At 46.3% G+C, this 19030-nt stretch overlaps 1 protein-coding gene across 1 annotated transcript in view; it reads left to right on the forward strand.

The window, feature by feature from the left end:
* Positions 1-18742, forward strand: part of DNAAF9 (dynein axonemal assembly factor 9) — a 133268-nt gene extending 114526 nt beyond the window's left edge. The window contains exons 31-38 of the mRNA XM_077767045.1: positions 2514-2649; positions 5488-5574; positions 9788-9894; positions 10224-10298; positions 12047-12252; positions 13353-13418; positions 14655-14748; positions 15314-18742. Of these exons, the coding sequence (XP_077623171.1) occupies positions 2514-2649; positions 5488-5574; positions 9788-9894; positions 10224-10298; positions 12047-12252; positions 13353-13418; positions 14655-14748; positions 15314-15426 (884 nt within the window). The 3' untranslated portion in view covers positions 15427-18742. The remainder of the gene's footprint in view (positions 1-2513; positions 2650-5487; positions 5575-9787; positions 9895-10223; positions 10299-12046; positions 12253-13352; positions 13419-14654; positions 14749-15313) is intronic.
* The last annotated feature ends 288 nt before the right edge of the window (positions 18743-19030 follow it).

Below are 19030 nucleotides of genomic sequence, written 5' to 3' on the forward strand. Positions count from 1 at the left end.
ATCTCAGATTAAACCAAAAACTAAAACCTAATTCTGTGATGCTCCATACGAGTGAAGCATACGAATCTAAATAAGGATGATGATAAAATGATGGACAAAAACATAACGAATACAGACAAAAAGAAAAGAGATGTGGGGCTCCTGGGCGGCTTAGTCAGTTACGCGTCCGATTTTCGCTTAAGTCATGATCTCACGGTTCGTGGGTTCGAGCCCCGCGNGTTTCAAAGGTAGTTTTTCATGATAAAGGATACCATCTACACCTGATAGATATATACAACCTGTTATATCTATGCCAAATAATTCAAAAGAAAGCATGTACCCTTAAGTTATGTATGACATTACTAAATAAGAAATAACTTTTTTTAAAGTTTGTTTATTTTGAGGGGGAGAAAGAGCAGAGCGGAGAAGGGGAAGAAAGAAGGAGGTAGAGAATCCCAAGCAGGTTCCATGCTGTCACACAGACCCTGACTCGGATCTCAGTCTCATGAACCGTGAAATTAAGACCTAAGACAAAATTAAGAGTCAGACACTTAACCAACTAAGCCACCCAGGCGCCCCAAGAAATAACTTTTTTAAATAATGAATTAAGGATTCAACTTAAGAAGTTAGAAAAAGAACAAGAAATTCTTATAATAATTTATATTAAAAAAGATTGAATCTATAAAAGACATCTAGCTACTAGTATATTAAGCAACATTACATGGAAATAAGGAGACACTACAGGTTGAAAGAGAATTAGGAGATGCATCAGTGAAATACAGTGTGTGAACTTTGGTTCCTGGTTCAAAAACATTAGGAAAACATTCATGAGACAGAGAAGTTGGAACATGGACTATATTATTTTTTATATTGAAGAATGTATTGTTAATTATTAATTTTTAAAGGGCCCTTATGTATACTAAAATATTTATGAATGAAATAATAGGATGTCTGATAAGGGCTTCACAATCATCCAAGGGAAAGGGGAAAAGGCTGGCATATGGTATGGAAGAACTAAATGAGCCAAGAGCTGTTAATTCCTTTTTTTTTTTTTTTAGTTTATTTATTTATTTTGAGAAAGGGAGAGAGAAGGAGAGCACATGCGCCAGAGGGGAGGGGCCAGAGAGAGATGGAGAGAGAGAATCCCAAGCAGGCTTTGTGCTGTCAACCTGGAACATGACATGGGGCTCCGTCTCATGAACCATGAGATCATAACCTGAGCTAACACCAAGAGTTGGACACTTAACCAACTGAGGTTAAGGCACCCCATATGTTATTCTTGAAGTCAGGTGATGGGCACATGGGAGTTCATTATACTGTTATTTTTTTAGTATTCATTTATTCTGAGAGAGAGCACAAGCAGGGGGAAGGGCAGAGAGAGAGAGAGAGAGGGAAAGAGAATCCCAAGCAGGTCCCATGCTGTCAGCACAGAGCCTGAAGCAAGGCTCCATCTCACAAACTGTGAGATTATGACCTGAGCCAAAACCAAGATTAGATGCTAAACTGACTGAGCCACCTAGGTGCCCCCATTATACTACTTTTTAAGATTTTTGTATATGTTGGGGCGCCTGCGTGGCTCATTCGGTTAAGCATCCAACATCAGCCCAGGTCATGATCCCACAGTCTGTGGGTTCTAGCCCCATGTCAGGCTCTCCACTGACAGCTCAGGGCCCGGAGCCTGCTTCAGATTCTGTGTCTCTTTCTGTCTCTCTGCCCCTCCCCTGCTTGTGCCTGTGCTTACTCTCTCAAAAATAAACATTTCAAATAAAATAAAATTTTTGTATATGTTTGAAATTTTCACAGTATTAATAAGTGAATAAAAATGGTTGAATAACAAAAGTGCAAGTGGTCTTATAGTAGAAATGGTGTTCTATGGTCATAACTATGTCAAAACAGGAGTGAGTATGGAAGAGGTATTATAATTACATTGGCATGATGGGATACGATAACTACCCTGATTTCCAAATTCTCTATAGCATAGATTTTCCTTCTATATTTTTACGAAAGTTTGGGAGGGGTTGTGACCCACTCCACAATCCCTCATTACATGTGCCACTCTTCCTTACTGCATGACTGTGAATACCTATGTTAGCACTTACCTTAGAATTGTAGGTGCATGTGAGGGACTCCTTGGCTGGGTACTCTGTGAGAATCTAATAGTGCCTTATATATGGGTAGTGCTTGGTGAATGGCTGTGATCTGAACTGGTGAGGGTGTGTGGCACAGTTTCCTGAAAAGGTTAAGGGTAAAAGGGATGTGGAATGGGCCCTTTGATAAAGAAGCTCCAGGTGTCAGCTGAAAAGCAGAATTGAGAAAACAGAAGGTTAAGAAGTAACGCAGTTACAGGGTTGAGGCTGTTCACCACAAAAAGTGGCAGTGACAGAAAGGGTAACGGATGTTGGGGATCAGGGGTGTCTACATAAGAGGCCTATTAGAAGGGATGATCAGGGAGGGAGCAAGGGCCCACATTTGTGTGAGCCTGCAGCCCCACTCAGGACTCTGAAGCCTGAACCGTTCTTGGTTTTATTCCCCAGGCCTGGTGAGTAATGTGGTGTTCACCAGTCACACCACGGAGCAGAGGCACCCTCTCCTTGTCCAGCTGCAGACCCTCATCAGGGCTGCCAATCCTGCTGCAGCCTTCATTCTTGCAGAAAATGGGATTGTCACCAGGTAAACATACCAAGTTCACTTTCCCCTGTCGGAGCAGCCACTTACTCAGATACACCACTCTAGCTATGGCCCACACGGTCTTTCTACTGTATCTAAGACTTGGGCATTTATATAAGTGCTTTGGATGTTGTGTGAAAGTCAGCAAGAGGACCCATGGGTCAGTATCTTACACTGTTTTGAGAGATTTTGTTTTGATGCATTCACATTTTCATCCAGTAAAGAATGAAGTCAAGACTCTCAATATTATTTGTGTTAAGATGTAAAAGAAGTGGGATAGAGAAAGGATCTTTTTACTTCGTGGACTTGGGTCCAAATTACAACCTAAAAATAGAGAATTGATGACTCTGTGTGAGTGAAGAGAGGAAACATCTGGTCATATAGCACATTTATTTGCTCAATTAAGATACACTAAAAGGTACTTTTTTTTTTTTATAATTTTGACTTTGAGCAATGTAAATATTTTACATATTCAGAAGTTAAATTAACAAAGAGGAATAAAACTAAAAAAAGTTAATCCATTTGCATATCAAAGTAATAATGACCACACACAAAACAATTCAAGTAACTTTTAAACATAAACGTTGGAGGGGCACCTGGGTGGCTCAGTCGATTTGGCATCCGACTTCAGCTCAGGTCATGATCTCATGGCTTATGAGTTCTAGACTCATGTTGGGCTCTGTGCTGACAGCTCAGAGCCTGGAACCTGCTTCAGATTCTGTGTCTCCCTATCTCTCTGCCCTTCCCCCTGCTCACATTCTGTCTCTCTCCAAAATAAATAAACATTAAAACAAATTTTAAATAAGCCATCTACGAGAAACCCCCAGCTAACATAATCCTCAACGGGGAAAAACTGAGAGCTTTCCCTCTGAGATCAGGAACACGACAGGGATGTCCACTCTCACCACTGTTATTTAACATAGTGCTGGAAGTCCTAGCATCAGCCATCAGACAACAAAAGAAAATCAAAGGCATCANAAATGGTGGGGGAGAGGGAGAGAGGCAAACCATGAAAGACTCTTGAATACTGAGAACAAACTGAGAACTGATGGGTGTGGGGGGAGGGCACTTGTGCGGTTGAGCACTGGGTGTTACATGGCAACCAACTTGACAATAAACTATTTGTAAAAAAAAAAAATTTTTTTTTAAATAAACATAAATATTGGAACCCTGATTTCAAACAACAACACTTGTTAGGTAGGGAAGATAATAAATACGAAGTGGAAAAAGTGAAGAGAGACCCTGCGAATGGAGTCGATGTAAGTTCAGTATTTCAATAAAAAGTGCATATTTTCTAGCTCTTCCTATTGAAAGGGACCAGAAATACTAATACCAGAGTAGAATAAATACCCCTACCTCTAGATCCTCATTTCTATATGCCAGTTCCCAATAAAAGGTATCAGGACTCCTTGGAGAATTGGCTGATTACAGGTCTAGGCCAAGGAAAGTACAAGGTGAACCTGGTACATTTTGTGCTTAAAAAAAAAAAAAAAAAACGGCGAGGCGCCTGGGTGGCTCAGTCGGTTAAGCGTCCGACTTCGGCTCAGGTCATGATCTCGCAGTTTGTGAGTTTGAGCCCCGCGTCAGGTTCTGTGCTGACGGCTCAGAGCTTGGGGCCTGCTTCAGATTCTGTGTCCCCATCTCTCTCTGCCCCTCCCCCACTTGCACTCTGTCTCTCTCCCTGTCTCAAAAATAAACATTTAAAACAACATTAAAAAAACAAAAAAAAGCAAGGAGATACTCAAAGATTAGTAGAGATGTGCCAAAAGGATGAAGAGCTAGCTCAAGAAGCTCTCTCTCTAACCAAACTGGGACAACTGGAGCATAAGAGAAAACAAATGTAATCGTGGATTATAGCACATGGAATAAAATGAATCTCTAAAAAATGGGAGGGGCAGGACAGTAAATCTCTTTTAACTTTAATAAGGATTTATAGAACTAGAAAGTCACCGTTCTGTAACAGCTACTTTAACACTTGATTTAGGCAAGAATCATTGGATACCAAGAGCAGGTGGGTGACAAGTTGTTGATGAAAAGGATATTAACTGCTCTCAAAGTATCACTCCACGGACTACTTACTGCTTACAGGGAAGGGAAAGTGCCTTCACAGTGGAGAGAGGTAGCAGACACGACATTACCTAAATGATTAAACTTAACAAGACCATTAAGTGCACAGATTGACATCATGTGCTTCCTTCATGTGATGCACTGGGAAGGATACAACATCACCTGAGTATTAATCTTACCAAAAATGTTTAACTGATTCTAATCATAAGGAAACAGCCAGACAAATCCAGATTGTGGGACACAAGACAGCTGGCATGTACTCTTCAAAAATGTCTACTCTGTGAGAAAAAACAAAAAAGTTAGAATTATTCCAGATTAAAGGAAAATAAAGATTGTAAATTCAGTGAGCAGTCTTTGATTGGTATGGATCTTGGGTCTCCTCTCCTGCAAAAAAGGGAAAATTTGAAAATGGATTAGATCAGTACTTCTCCACCTTTAATCTGCGTATAGGTCTCTTAGGAATCTTAAAATCAGAGTTCTGATTCAGCGGGTATGGAGTGGGACCTGGGATTTTGTGTCTAATGAGCTTCTGGGTGATACTAATGCTGCTGGTCCACAGTATTAAATTCTGTGGCTGTGATAATAGTATTGTGCTTCTGAAAGAGAATGTCCTTTTTCCTAGGAGAGGTGTACTGAAGGATTTAAGTGTTAAGTAACAGAAATAAACATATGTATATGTGCTTGTGTGTCTGTGAAGACAAAGGGGAGGAAGCAAAATGGCAGATTAAGATTGATCATCCTAATTAACCTGGGCTTTTCTGTATGTTTTCAAAGGAATGAAGACATTGATCTGATTCTCTCAGAAAATAGTTTTTCAAGTCCTCAGATGCTACGATCTCGATACTTAATGTACCCTGGCTGGCAAGTATCCTCATTGAAAAGTTGCTAAGATTTCTTTGTAAACATAATAATATATTTACAGAAAAAAAAAGTGAAATGTCAAGTGTTCTGTGAAGGTGACAGTGCGGACAGCTGGGACGGCCTGCCATGTGCCAGCAGCTGCCAGTCTTGCCAGGAGCCCAGTGCTCCAACCTGGAGGCCTTGCTGGATGTTGAGACTTAAGGAGTGGCCCCGTGGGCACCAAGCACACGGTGTCCTTTGTCTCCTCTAGCCTCTAGTGAGGGTGACTTGACTGGCACAGAACCAAGGAGTGACAGCCTTCCCAGTTGAGAGAGTGGTTCCTGAGAATACAGTCAGTCCTCTAGGGGTCCCACCTGACAGGTGGGTTCCCTGCTGTTGTGGCCCAAGGGCTGTTTATTCTCTCCTGGCAGCCTCCCAGCCTGGGAACCTCCCCTCCCTTTTTTAAGGAAAGAGTGCCAAGGGCGCTGTAGTCACACTAGTGCCAACATCACTTGAGCACTCACTGTGTGCTACACATTGTTCTAAGCTCTCCAGGACAGTAGCCACCAGCCACATTTGGCTATTTAGTAAAATGTAAATTAATAAAAATTAAATAAAATGTAAAATTCAAACTCTCAGTCCTAAGCCATATTTCAAGTACTCAGTAGCTACCTGTGGCCAGCAGCTACCACGTGGGGCAGTGCAGATCCAGAATATTTGCATCATCACAGGAAGTTCTGTTGGACAGTGCTCCCCTAAAAACTCTGCCTGTTATTGCATGAATCCTCAAACCAAGCCTGTGAGGTGGCTGCATTATTTTCCACATTTTAAGGACAAAGAAAGTGAGGCAGCAAGAGGTTAAATGTGTGTTCAAATTCATACAGCCAGTAAGTGGGCTGGGTTTCAGACCCACATTGTGCAGCTCCAGAGCCCATACACGCAACCATCATGCTGCGCTTGCCCCTGTATAGAATGGGTAGCTGGGCTCCGCTCTGTCCAAGGTGCAGGGCAAGACAGAAACTAAAGCTTGACCAAAAGTATTCTCTAGTGTGGATTTGGATTACCTTTGTTATCCTTACTCACTTTGCCCAGACACCTCTCTACATCCTCCACACCACCCCTTGCTTTACCAGTATCTTGTAATACTAGCAAGAAAATGATTGTGCTGTGCTGTTAAAACAGACAAGTCCAGGAGCATCTGGGTGGCTCAGTCAGCATCTGACTCTTGGTTTCTGCTCAGGTCATGATCTCAGTTTGTGGGTTCAAGCCCCATGTTGGGCTCTGTGCTGACAGCCAGCATGGGTCCTTGCTTGGGATTCTCTCCCTCTCTTTCTGCCCCTCTCCTGCGTGCGCTCACACTCTCTCTCTCTCTCTCTCAAAATAAATAAACTTAAAAAAAAGTCCAATATGTGAAACTGAAGGCTTTCAGGCATATTCTTAGAAAGAATGTCTGATTTGAGCTACATCATACTTGCTTGAACAGCGGGCAAGTGGATCATTCCTTATGCCTGAACATGGCAGTTCCATCCTAGCTAAAAAGAAACAGATGGAGCTTCTCAGCTTCTGAGGTGAAACCCTCCTCTCCAGTGACGGTAGCTACTGATCCTTTTCCTGCCAAACCTCTAGGAATGATGCTGAAATTCCTGCTTTTTCTTAGTGACTAGGGAAGCGTCCATTCTCTAATCCATGGTGACGCATTCTGGGAGTTGTACACATGAACCTAGCTCCAGGTACAGGGAGACAGAGTGATCCAGGAGAAAGCCAGGTATAAAGGGTTCATTAGAAGGCTTTGTGGGGGTGCCTGGGTAGCTCAGTCAGTTAAGCGTCCAACTTAAGCTTAGGTCATGATCTTGTAGTTCATGACCCCATGTTGGGCTCTGTGCTGACAGCCTGGAGCCTGCTTCAGATTCTGTGTCTCTACCTATCTCTCTCTCAAAAATAAACATCTTTAAAAAATGTAAAAAAAAAAAAAAAAAAAAAAAAAAGGCACTGGAAACACAGAGCCTGAACCCNTAAAAAAATTAAAAAAAAAAAAAAAAAAAAAAAAAAAGAACTGTGAACCTAGAGCCTGAAGCCTTCCCTTTATCAGGGAGATCAGTCCTTGTAGAGAATCAGCAATGCAGGGACCTCAAAATTACCCTTCAGCTCCTCCCCCTTCTGAGTCCCTTCCTAGGAATCAGAAAATTCAGTCTTTTTTTTTTTTTTTTTTTTTTTTACATTTATTTATTATTGAGAGACAGAGCGAACAGGGGAGGGGCAGAGAGAGAAAGAGATGCAGAATCCGAAGCAGGCTCCAGGCTCTGAGCAAGCTATCAGCACAAAGCCCGATGCGGGCCTCAAACCCACAAACCGTGAGATCATGACCTGAGCTAAAGTTGGAAGCTCAACCGACTGAGCCATCCAGGCACCCCAGATAATTCAGTCTTTTAACAAGATGGCGGCCATCAGACTCCTGTACATCTCTGTATATATTCCCCCTTCCTCAGTGGGTCAGGGCCACCACGTCAGAGGGAGTAGGCTTTAGTTCTAGGATATGCTCAACTCTGTGCTGTGCAGATTCTCAGCCATCCCCCTCCCACAACCCTGTCTGTACTTATTGACCCTGCCCATATCTCCCCTAGGCTATTTCTAGTCTGGGAGAATATCTGTTCTCTTCCCTTGGCCCCTCCCAATTTCCCTACGGTTTGAGGCTCTGAACAAAGAAGCCAGAGAGGCCCATGGTCTCCCATGACTTGTTTGGATGGGGCCAGGGCAAAAAGAACATGACAATATTACAAAAGTGTTATGCCACCATCTTACTTTAAATAAAGCACAAAGTAGGATACTTTCAACAATACATATGATATAAAATTCAAATCTGTAGTGTTTTATTTTTATAAAAGTTGTTAATGCTTGTTTATTTTTGAGAGAAAGGTAGCATGAGTTAGGGAGGGGTAGAGAGAGCGGGGGACAGAGGACCCAAAGCAGGCTTTGAATTGACAGCAGCGAGCCCAATTCAGGGCTCAAACTCATTAACCATAAGATCATGACCTGAGCCAAAGTTGGATGCTTAACCGACTGAGACACCCAGGTGCCCCTGTAGTGCTATTTTAAAGCAAAGGAAACTAATAAAATATAATAGACTGGAAGAACGTGTTTGCATCATATGTGGCAAAGGGTTAATATATTTGAGAAGCTTATTTTGATATTGAAGAAAAGTAACCTAGTCCATGTAGGTTCTAGTTCACTTTAGAGCAAGTATAAATGGCAGCCATGGTAACAGAATTCCATTTTAGTAATATTCAGAAATGTAAAATGATGCCTCACTGTTGTTCTGATTGACATCTATTATATTTAACCAAAAATATATGTAAGAATCATTGCTGGGGAAATTGTGAAACTGAAACACTCATGTGCTACTGGGAGTGGTATAAATTATAACCCAGGAGATGGTTACACCCTTTCCTGGATTGAGCCCATCATAGGGATTCATCTCAAGGAAATAATTCAACAGAAGGAATGACAATTCCATAACTTTAGAAGCTGGGTAATGGGGGTTTATTGCACTGTCTTTGCATATGTTTTAAATTTTCCATAATAAAAACTTAAACTTTTTTAATGCTCTGTATGTGGCATGTCCTTTTTTTTTTTTTTTTTTACATATATAAGGGGGTTTTTTTTGTCTTTAAGCAGTCCCTACACCCAATGTGGAGCTTGAACTCATACCCTGAGTTCAGGAGTCACATGCTCCATTGACTGAGCCAGCCAGATGCCTTGAATATAGCATGTTCTTAACAAGTCTGCGGTTGGCATTATGTCTGCTGAATTCAACTCAGAAAATAGATCAGAGATGCCCCAGTCCTTTAGTTCTTTCCAGGGAATGTACACATCCAAATGCATTGTCTGTTAAGTTGCCCTCAACAAGGGTAGGATATAGTTAAGGAGCTCTGAGGAAGAGCTCCAGGGGTGCCAGGGAGGATCCCCAATCTTGGTGGCATATTGGTAGACCTCAAAGGTAGATGGGGTCTTTGGCTTCAGGGAACTACTAGTCTACAGAGGTGAGACCTCCCTGCTCTAATGGGAAGCCATGCTTCCCAATTGCAAGATGAAAAAGATATATACATATTTAAAACAAGTGTTTTATACATAAAATGGCACATAAGAAGGAACTCAAAAGAAGTTCATCACGGAGTAGTATATATTAACACTCAAAGCCCCAATTACTTGTACTTAACAATTTTTTAAACCTTTTAAGGTATGAAGGTAAATTTGATGCTGGATCAGTCTTTCCATTAATGGTTCAGATCTGCGTATGGTTTGGTCGTCCTTTGGAGAAGACTCGCTTCGTGGCCAAGTGTAAAGGTAAGCCTTGGTTAGGACATGTCCCAGACCCTAGTAGCCAGAGTAGCCAGAGTTGTCCCTGCTTCCTGGCACCGTTTTAGTATTATGTGTGTTGTCTTTTCTCCTCACCATTGGGGTCTGAAAACAGGCAGAGGGATTTGAGGACCTGGGAGTACCCCACCCCTGGGAAGAGTGGCAGAACCACTGGGGAGGTTGGGAGGGAGAGAGAAGCTATAAGCCCTGGCCCCTCAAGTGGAGATCCTTCCCAGTCCCTAACTCTCCCAGCTGTGTATCCTGAACTTGGCCTCTGCCCCAAAGTGGGTAACAGCCCTGTCCTCTTCTTCCACCAGCAATTCAGTCTTCCATCAAGCCAAGTCCCTTCTCTGGAAACATCTACCACATCCTGGGCAAAGTGAAGTTTTCAGGTAACTGGGGAGTTGGATTTGGGAGTCCTCCACTGTAGAATGCTTCCATCTCATGATGTGGGTTCGTAGTTTCTGCTGGTGCTCTGCAGAGCACAGATGCCTCTCAGACTCTGAAAAACCCTCCCGTGTGGGCCTGACACCAGTAGTCTTCTAGTCCCCCCACCTTTCTGCAGGTTCTGCTCCACAGTGGATGATGTATTCTGTCATCCTCCAGATGTTCTGACTAGAGCCTCTCCTCACAGCTCTTTGACTTCCTTGTTTCAGAGATTCACACACCCCTTTCAAGCCATCCACGGCCTCCTAGACCTGTCACCAGGAGTTGCCTCAGTGCTGAGCTGTCCAGCTCCACGTCCATTTCTGCCAGAGTCTTCAAGCCTTCAGCCTGCCTTCTCCTCCCTTCTGTCCACTAGGCCTTTTTAACAACCTTAGAGCTCTGGAGCCCTCGTGACCTGAAGTCTGTCCATCCTGGCTGGTGGTCAGGGAAGTTAGTCAACATTGAGAAAGGGGAGAATATTCCAGGGAAAAGGCACAGCATGTGCTTTGGAACCAAGCAAAAAAGGCACATTTCTGGAACCAAAAAAGGTTTGCTGTGGCTGGGACCCAGCAGGAATGTCTGTTAGGGTGTTTTAGTTGTTACAACAGAAAGCCCCAGCTCAACTAGCAGGTGTTAGCTACATAATAAGAAGTCAAGAGGTCAAGCAGCACAGCAAGGCCACCGAGGACATAGGTAATGTGTGTTCTTCCAGTCTTGCTGTGTCAGGTTCCCACCCCTCCTTGTTGCCAGGTAGTGCTGCAGGTCTAGGCGTCACACCCAGACACAACATCCAACCGATAAGAGAGGCTCTTCCTGTGGGTGGCTCTATCAATACAGACAGCTTTTACTGAAGCACCTCCTGCCAGTTCCTCAGCAGACTTCTCTCATTGGCCAGGATTGAGCTGCTGTGCCTTCCAGGATCCATCACCCACGGGAATTGGTACTGGAGAAAGAGGGGAGGCTGGGCAGGCAACCATCAGTGTCTGCCATAAGGAGCCACTGAGAGTTGTAAGCATGGGGCCGTCTGGGTTCAGATGGAATAATGAGATGATATCACCTATGTAAAGAATCTCTCAAGGTCCTTAACCCATACTTTTGGCCTAATTTATGTTACAGAATCTGAAACTTTGGCCCCTTACTCAAGCCCACTTCCCTCAGGCTCTGACAGATAGCTCCTCACCTGCTTCAGAGGTCATAATGCTTCCACCTTCCTTCTCACCTTCTTTTCTTTATTTAGACCCTCTCTTGACCCCTTTCTTGTTCAAGGTTAACCTCTCTTTGTTCTGGATCCCTTTTTCATCCTGCTTTTTTAGTGGGACATTGCCCTTTTCTTGTGTCACCGCTACTAACTCCCAGCTTCTTGGTCTGTAAACCCAATCCCGTCTTTCCTGTTCCTATCATGTGACCTTCCTGCAGCACTTGTGTGTTGGTTGACACACCCTCCTCCCTTGGCCTCTAAGGGCTCTGCTGAAACCGAAAGAGCTCTCCTCTTGTAGTCCCCTTCTGGGTTAGTGGTTTCCACCCGGTTACCAAATCAGCCAAGCCAGAAACTGACATTGCTCCTCCCTCTCTTATTTCATGCTTTCTAACTTGCCACCAATCAGTTCGTCCTCCTGCGTGTCACAGGAATCTGTCCCCAGCCATCTGTATTATTATAATCTTAGTGTAGCTTTATCCTTTTGGGGCTCAGAGCCTATGTGTGTTCTCCTTGCAGACTCTGAGAGGACCATGGAGGTCTGCCACAACACTCTGGCCAATTCCCTGAGCATCGTCCCAGTTTTAGAGGGACCCTCGCCACCACCCGACTCCCGAAGCACACCTCAGGACAGCAGCGGGCAGCAGGAGAGCTACCTCGTGTTCATTGGCTGCTCCCTGAAGGAAGAAAGCATCAAGGACTGGCTGCGGCAGTCAGCTAAGCAGGTGGTTTCCAAAGCCCAGACACACCGGGCACAGATGTGACCAGCACACCTCAGAGCTGCTCCTGGCCTTGGGGTAGAAGCCCTTCCATGGCCTCCCTCCTGATCCACCCTTCACGGGCTCAGCCATCACTTTCGGGGATGCTCTGTAATTGGGAGGAAGCCACCCAGGGAACCTCAAGGCAGACCTGGTCTTACAACCATTTCTAATTCTACTGCCAAGGCAAACTGCAGTTATTAGGTGGCTTACCTAGGGCCTGGGTGAAACCTGACCATTCCATGTGGATCTTGGATCAGCCTGGCCAGCTAAACTCAAACTCAAAATGTCTTTTCTTAGCTGAACCTAATTCAAGGGCCGTCCTGTGTTCTCAGCCCAGAATCCTTTTAAACTTGGATTCTCTCTCTAGAAAAGAGAAATAAAGATATGCTTATAGCTCTTTGCAAGCCAAGACTTCCAAGTATCGATAGCAGTGAGCCCAGGGCCCTGGAAACAGGTGCGAGGGAAGAGGACACTTGCCCATAGAGGCACACGGGCATCTTTAGCCCAGTACTGCAAAGAAAAAGAAGACTCAGACTGGATTTAAAATCCTCTAATATGATGCAGGCTATGGGGACTAAGCCTCTTAGCACAGCCTCAGGGGCTTAGCCTGACTTAGAACCCTGGAAATGGAGTTGGCTGGGCCTTGGCTCCTTTGCAGATGCTTAGTTGGAACCTGTCTTTTATACTGAGGAATGGCTGCCTATAGGCTGTATCTTTCTCAGAAAAACGTGTGCTTGACTAGGGGACCTCATGTTGTCCCTTTGTCCGCATGTCTGTCACTGGTGGGGCTTAGAGTTGCGCATCCGCAGAGACAGGAATGTGCCTCTTTGCAAAGTACCAGTGTTTCCTCTGCTGCTTGCTTCCCCTGGCTCACAGGTTCTGTGTCGGAAGGGTGGTGTCCTTGAGCACACAGCCAGGATATTGTGTCCGGGCCATGACCGTGCTTGTGCTTTCCCTGCTGCTGGGATCTTAGTCCCATAACTGGCTCCCGGAGCCCTCACCCGCCCATGTACTCCATCAGTTCTTTTGGGACCTGACCCCTCCCTTCCTTCATCTCTGCACAGAAGCCCCAGAGGAAAGCCCTGAAGACCAGGGGGATGCTGACCCAGCAGGAGATCAGGAACATCCACGTGAGTCCAAGGCTGTCCCTCTGGGCTGGCACAGCTCCATCCTTTCGGACCCCCAGAGTGAGGACACTGTTTGTAGGGCATGCTGGATGTAGTGCTTCTCTCAGGCCGCAGAGGGACCTGGGTAAAGAGAGACCTTTGGCCATCCAGCCTTGTAGCCTGGAAGAGAAAGAGGGTACCACATGACCTTTGATGTGACCTGGGCATGAGATCAAGAAGCAGTGCCTGTAGGAGGAAGGGGTGACTTGGAGCCCTGTTTTGTCACACTGTTGAAGCTGCCGCAGAGTCCTTTTCTCCTCCCATCCCTCCATGCTAGATAAACCACAGTTAAAACAACAGGGGCCCCGGAAAAACTGTCTAGATCCAGAAGCTGCTGATAGACAGGTGGTGGAATCATGGGACCAGCACGAGAGGCTGAGGGGACCTTTTCCTGAGGGGCTTGGGGACAAAGGCTAAAAGGGACACAGAGCCCAGACCCCAGAACAGGCTTCTGGTAATGAGTGGATGGGAGAGGAGCCCTTGCTTTGGACTTGAGGAGTCCTCAGGCTATCTAGCCCCTGTTCTTGGCAACCCTGGCTGCTTCTAGGGAAGACACCATGGGTACCTAACAAGGTAGTCCTTGTAGTGTTCCCCCAGAAGCAGACCTTGAGCATGGATTTGAGTGCAGGTAGCTTATTCTGGAAGTGCTTCTTAGGAGTCACCAGCAGGCAAGTGGGAAAGTAAGGGAGAGAAAGAAGGGGAGACAACTAGGGGTGCCTGGGTGACCTCAGTCAGTTAAGCGTCTGACTCTTGGTTTTGGCTCAGGTCATGAACTTGCAGTTCATGAGCTTGAGCCTTGCATCAGGCTCCACACTGACCATGTGGGGCCTGCTTGGGATTTTCTCTCTGCCCCTTCTCTACTCGCACTCCCTCTCAAAAAAAGTAAATTCAACTTAAAAAGAAGAAGAAGAAGAAGTGGAGGCATCTAAAAAGGCCGTGTTATCAAACCAGTACCACTGAGGACTAGTGGAGCTTAATCCCACGAGGACCTCCCAGAGTTTCTCCCTGAGAGCTGGGGCACCTCCGTCAGTCACTATTTGAGGACTGCTGAGGGGAAGTGTTAATCCCCTGGCATGTCTAGCCTTCCATGGGGCAGAGTAGGCTATCTTGCTAGGGAAATAGGGTTGTTTATTTGTTTTAATGAATAAGAAATGATAGAAAGTGGTCAGATAATTTTAACAAGACTCTTGTTTCCTGTAGGTGAAACGCCACCTGGACCCCCTGCCCGCAGGCTACTTCTACAATGGCACCCAGTTTGTCAATTTCTTCGGTGACAAGACTGATTTTCACCCACGTATCCTTAGACTCTGGGGCAGTAGCGCTGAGGGCATGTGGAAGCCTGACCGTAAAGAGGGTGTCAGGGCCAACACAGCGACGCCTGGAGGCGGCTGGGCTCTGAAAACACACAGCCAGCCACAGAGGCAGGCTTTTCATGGTGGCCTTTTACTGTCATTAAAATTAATTTGCCCTTCGTTCAGTGATTGCCGAGGCAGCTGTGGGTTGTAGTTTAAATGTAGCAGTGGTGACATCCTGACTTCTGTGATCATCAGGGGTCCTAATTTACAAGTTGGAGAAGAGATGTGACTGCAGTAGTTAATCTGTGAGAAGGTAGACGGAGTCCTGACTGCTCATGGAAGCAGAAAGGCTCAGCTCTAGGACCTCATGAAGGAACCTTGCCAACCTCGGTCCCTTTTCCAGCTCTGGTGCTTCCAGTATATCAAAGACTCACGTACCCTTTGTGTGGGCTGGGCGCTTACCCCCTCAGTGTCTCCCACCTCACCTGCCCACAGGTCCCTCTGGGCTGGGACAGGCTCCCTTGTCCTCCAGGCTCAGGGCTCTCTTCCTTAATGAGATGCCAGTCATGGACCAGTTCATGAATGACTACGTGGAAGAAGCCAACCGGGAAATCGAGAAGTATAACCGGGAGCTGGAGCAGCAGGAGTATCATGACCTCTTTGAGCAAAGGCCCTAGGGGAAGTCTGTGCCGTACGTCCTGCAAAACGTCCACCCTGGTGGTGGACGTTTAGAAATGGGGTTACTTAACCTCAGCTCTCCCAGAGGCCCCTCCTCAAAGGGGCTGACTTTGTTCTCCTTGGCCTTTGTGTGCTGGCTTGAGTGCATGTTGTCTTTACTCTCTATACAGCGCTGAAGAGCATCACCTGCACCATTGATGGGGGGGGTGGGGGGGGTCCTCATGGAGGAGGAGCAGATAGGGACTGCCCTGCCCTGTGTGGGGGGCTGGTAGTGCAAAACCTCTGGGTCTCTGGTAACAGTATCTCCTGTGGGCTGCTGAGGCACTGTGACGGTGGGGAGAAGCATTTGGGTTACACGAAGGAGCTGTTGGGATGCCCAGACTGTGGCCGTGCCTGGGGGACCAAGCCACCACAGGCCTCAGGCCTCACACACTGCCCCGGAAAAGCCCTGTCCCCAGTGGAGTGCCTGCCTTCCTGCTTAGGCCACTCGCATTGAAGGAGCTGGCCCTGCTGGCCCTGGCCCTGGGCCCAGTCCTGGGGGGAGCAGCCCAAGCTCTCCCCAAGCCCAGCCCACAGCGCCAGCAGCTTGGGCTGAGATCAGAGGTTTGTTCTAAGATAAGTGGATGTTCCTTACAGACTACACTGAGGGGAAAGGCATGTTTGCTTTCCAGAAGCATGCCAGTTCTAGGCTTTTGAATTGGCAAGCAGTTTCCCTGGAGGCTGGTGTTCGGCTCCCCTCATGGTATCCCTCTAGTCTGCCTCATTCAGGGGCAAGAACAAACCTGCTGCCTCAGCCCCCTTGCCGACGCTTTGCCTCACTTTTGAGAGGAGCGTCCCGCATGCAACTGCTTTGTCGTAGCCGCAGCGCTCTGATCGCTTGTGGATCATCACCGAAGGGGGCTCACTCTCCAGACCTAGCCCTCTCCTCGACCATGCCAAGGAAGGCCTGGTTTTCACCCACAAACTTCAGGAAATAGGTCTCCAAGCATCGTTGCTGGCCCTGGACTTGTTTGGCTCCTGAGGGCCAGGAGTTTCAAAGAATTCCAATATGCAATTTAGAATTCCTTCCAGTTGCTGTGTTTTCAGCTGGACCATAAAGCAGAGGGCCTTTACAAATGCATCCCATGCCTGACTTCCAGAATTAGTATGGGGGAGGGGGGCGGTCACAGGCACTGATATTTGGGTGATGTCTGTTAGGACTTCAGCACCTCAGCTACCTAGATTGTAAATGCTTTCTGAATTCCACAATTTATTTTTGCATGCCTTAGGAAGAAGCACATAGACGAAACCAGCAAAGTTTCCAGTAATGTATAGGGGCTTTGATAAAGGTCCCTGGCCCAGAGGAGAGACAGAGAAAGGATGGAGCACATGTGGTCAGTCAGAGGCCTCCATGCAAGTAGCAAAGCAAGTATTAAGGGCTTGTCAGTAAAATGTACTTGTATTAGAAAAAAAAAAATAATCCGAAGCCAAATGAACAAAACTCCAAATACCACTGAATAAGAACTCTTGCATGAAGAAAGCCTTCTGAAAAATCCTATGTGCTCCAGTCCCAGCTCCCAAAGCTGGTGGTGACAAGGGCCCATATGTGGAGTCCAAGTCAGGGAGCGCCTCACTTCTGGTTGGCCAGAGGCTGGGGTCCACAATGGACCTGCCTCTGCTTCAGAATCAATAACATAGATCTTAAGTGCAATTGATGAAATAGCAATGAGTTACTGTAGCTTCTTTTAGCTCTACCGAGCTCTTTTTAAAAAAACTTGAGCAGCCTTAGAAAAGGGAGAGGTGGGGTGGGTGGGGTGGGGGGACCATGGGCCATTTACTCCAGGTGGGTTGCTGTGAACTTACAAATGAAAGCTCCACATTGAGGAGCTCGAGCCATTTCCTGGCTGCTGCACAAGAGTTTTTAAAGAGGGTTCGGATCCCGCCGGTAACAGCGGGTCTTCCCACTGCGTGGGGCTGTGCTACGTGGTGGTCTTGGTTTCTGACCATTGTCCACAGAAATGCTCTCTCACCAACTTGCCCCACTGTCCCAATTCCTCTGCTGTTAGAGGGAAAACTGTGATTACCTCAACTTGAATATGAAACTGTGATTGAAAAAAGTCAAAATGTTAAGAAGTTCCAAAGCCAAAAAGGCAGAACTGGCTGAGGCCTCCGTTGACACTCCTCAGCCCGCTCGGGAGTGTGAAGGGGCACATTGGCGAAAGGGCATTCCTTGCGGCACACTTGCTGTGCCCTGGTGAAGAGGCACACTAGCTGTGTGAGCTTTTTGAGGACTGAGGCAGGGGGGATGCCTCCTCCCCCACACTGCCCCTTCTGGAACCTGCCAGGCGACTCTGGGTTCTGACTGTGAAGTTGAAGTTCCACTTGATTGCTCTGGGTGCTCCAGATGCAGGGACAGGGTCTTAGGCTTTCTCCAGAGGAAGGGCAATGACACTGTGCTGTAGATTTTGGCCTTAGGAGTGGATGCGGGGGACCCAGCAGGGACATCAGATGTAGTAGGTTTCTTAGGGACAGACAGAAGTCCTCCAGGGGCTTACATGCTTCTTGCCAACTTTCCTATTAGCAGCTTCAGTTTTATACCACCCAGAGTGAGTGTGATCATGTTGAAGTCGCTGAAGTTATGGGTTATTTTACGTTTTGATGTGGGATTTTTCCTTTAATTGGAAGGAGGCAGAAATTGGAGAAAAGGGATCACTCTAGGAAGGGGCTGCTGGCAAGGCGTCCAGTCGGCCTGCCCGAGCCCAGGAGGGCTCTCCGACCCGAGGCCAGACACAGGGCCCCACGGGTCGCAAGAAAAAGTTCCCTCCTAAATTCTGTTAGGATTTTGGAGAATTTTTGCACAGTAATAAGCTCTGGGTTGCTCTTTGGGCTTCTCAAAAGGGAAAAGTTAACTCAAAGATTGTAAACTATTAAGTATTCCAGCGTGTTGCTGGCCTCGTTGGATAGTTGTACCTCAAAAAGTAGGTGAGAAAAGGCTTCCTCATTGTCCCAGGTTGTCGAATACTAATGACAGAAGAGCTCACTTACGTGCCAAAATTCACTTTTATACTAGTTTTTCAGTGCTTTAATATTTGTAACTTAAATTTTAAAACTCATATTTACAAACACTACTGTAACTTCAGTGAAACTGAATTGTGTGATTGAAGCTTTTTGCTTATAGTATTTATTACACTACTTAATTCAGTAAATATATAAAAGTAGCCTTCAATTTATTTTTATATTATTTTACATGTTTTTACCTGCAGTCGTGTCTTGTGAATTTACCTTGGTAACTGAGATGTCATGCTAAGGACCAATAAACTCACTGAACAAGCAAGACCTGGCGCAGTTGCCTGTCACTGTGGCCTCACCCCCGGGGGTGGGGGTGGGGGGAGGTTGAGAAGGTCTGCCCCGTGGGACAAGGCGGAGGGCATTCTCTTGGGGCCTCTTGGGGATGCGCTTTGCGGGGGCAGCTGGGGAGGAGTCCTTGGGGTGCACAGTCCCATCCCCAGATCCCGGAGGGCCCACAGAGAGTAAGTTTCATGAGGAGACCACTTTCGTGCGGGTGGGCGCTTTCAGGACTCCCAGGACTCCAGAGAAAAGCCATCCCGTCCCCACCCCCACCCT

The sequence above is a fragment of the Crocuta crocuta genome, unplaced genomic scaffold (genome assembly GCF_008692635.1).
Source record: "Crocuta crocuta isolate KB4526 unplaced genomic scaffold, BGI_CrCroc_1.0 scaffold15, whole genome shotgun sequence".
Taxonomy (NCBI): Eukaryota; Metazoa; Chordata; class Mammalia; order Carnivora; family Hyaenidae; genus Crocuta; species Crocuta crocuta.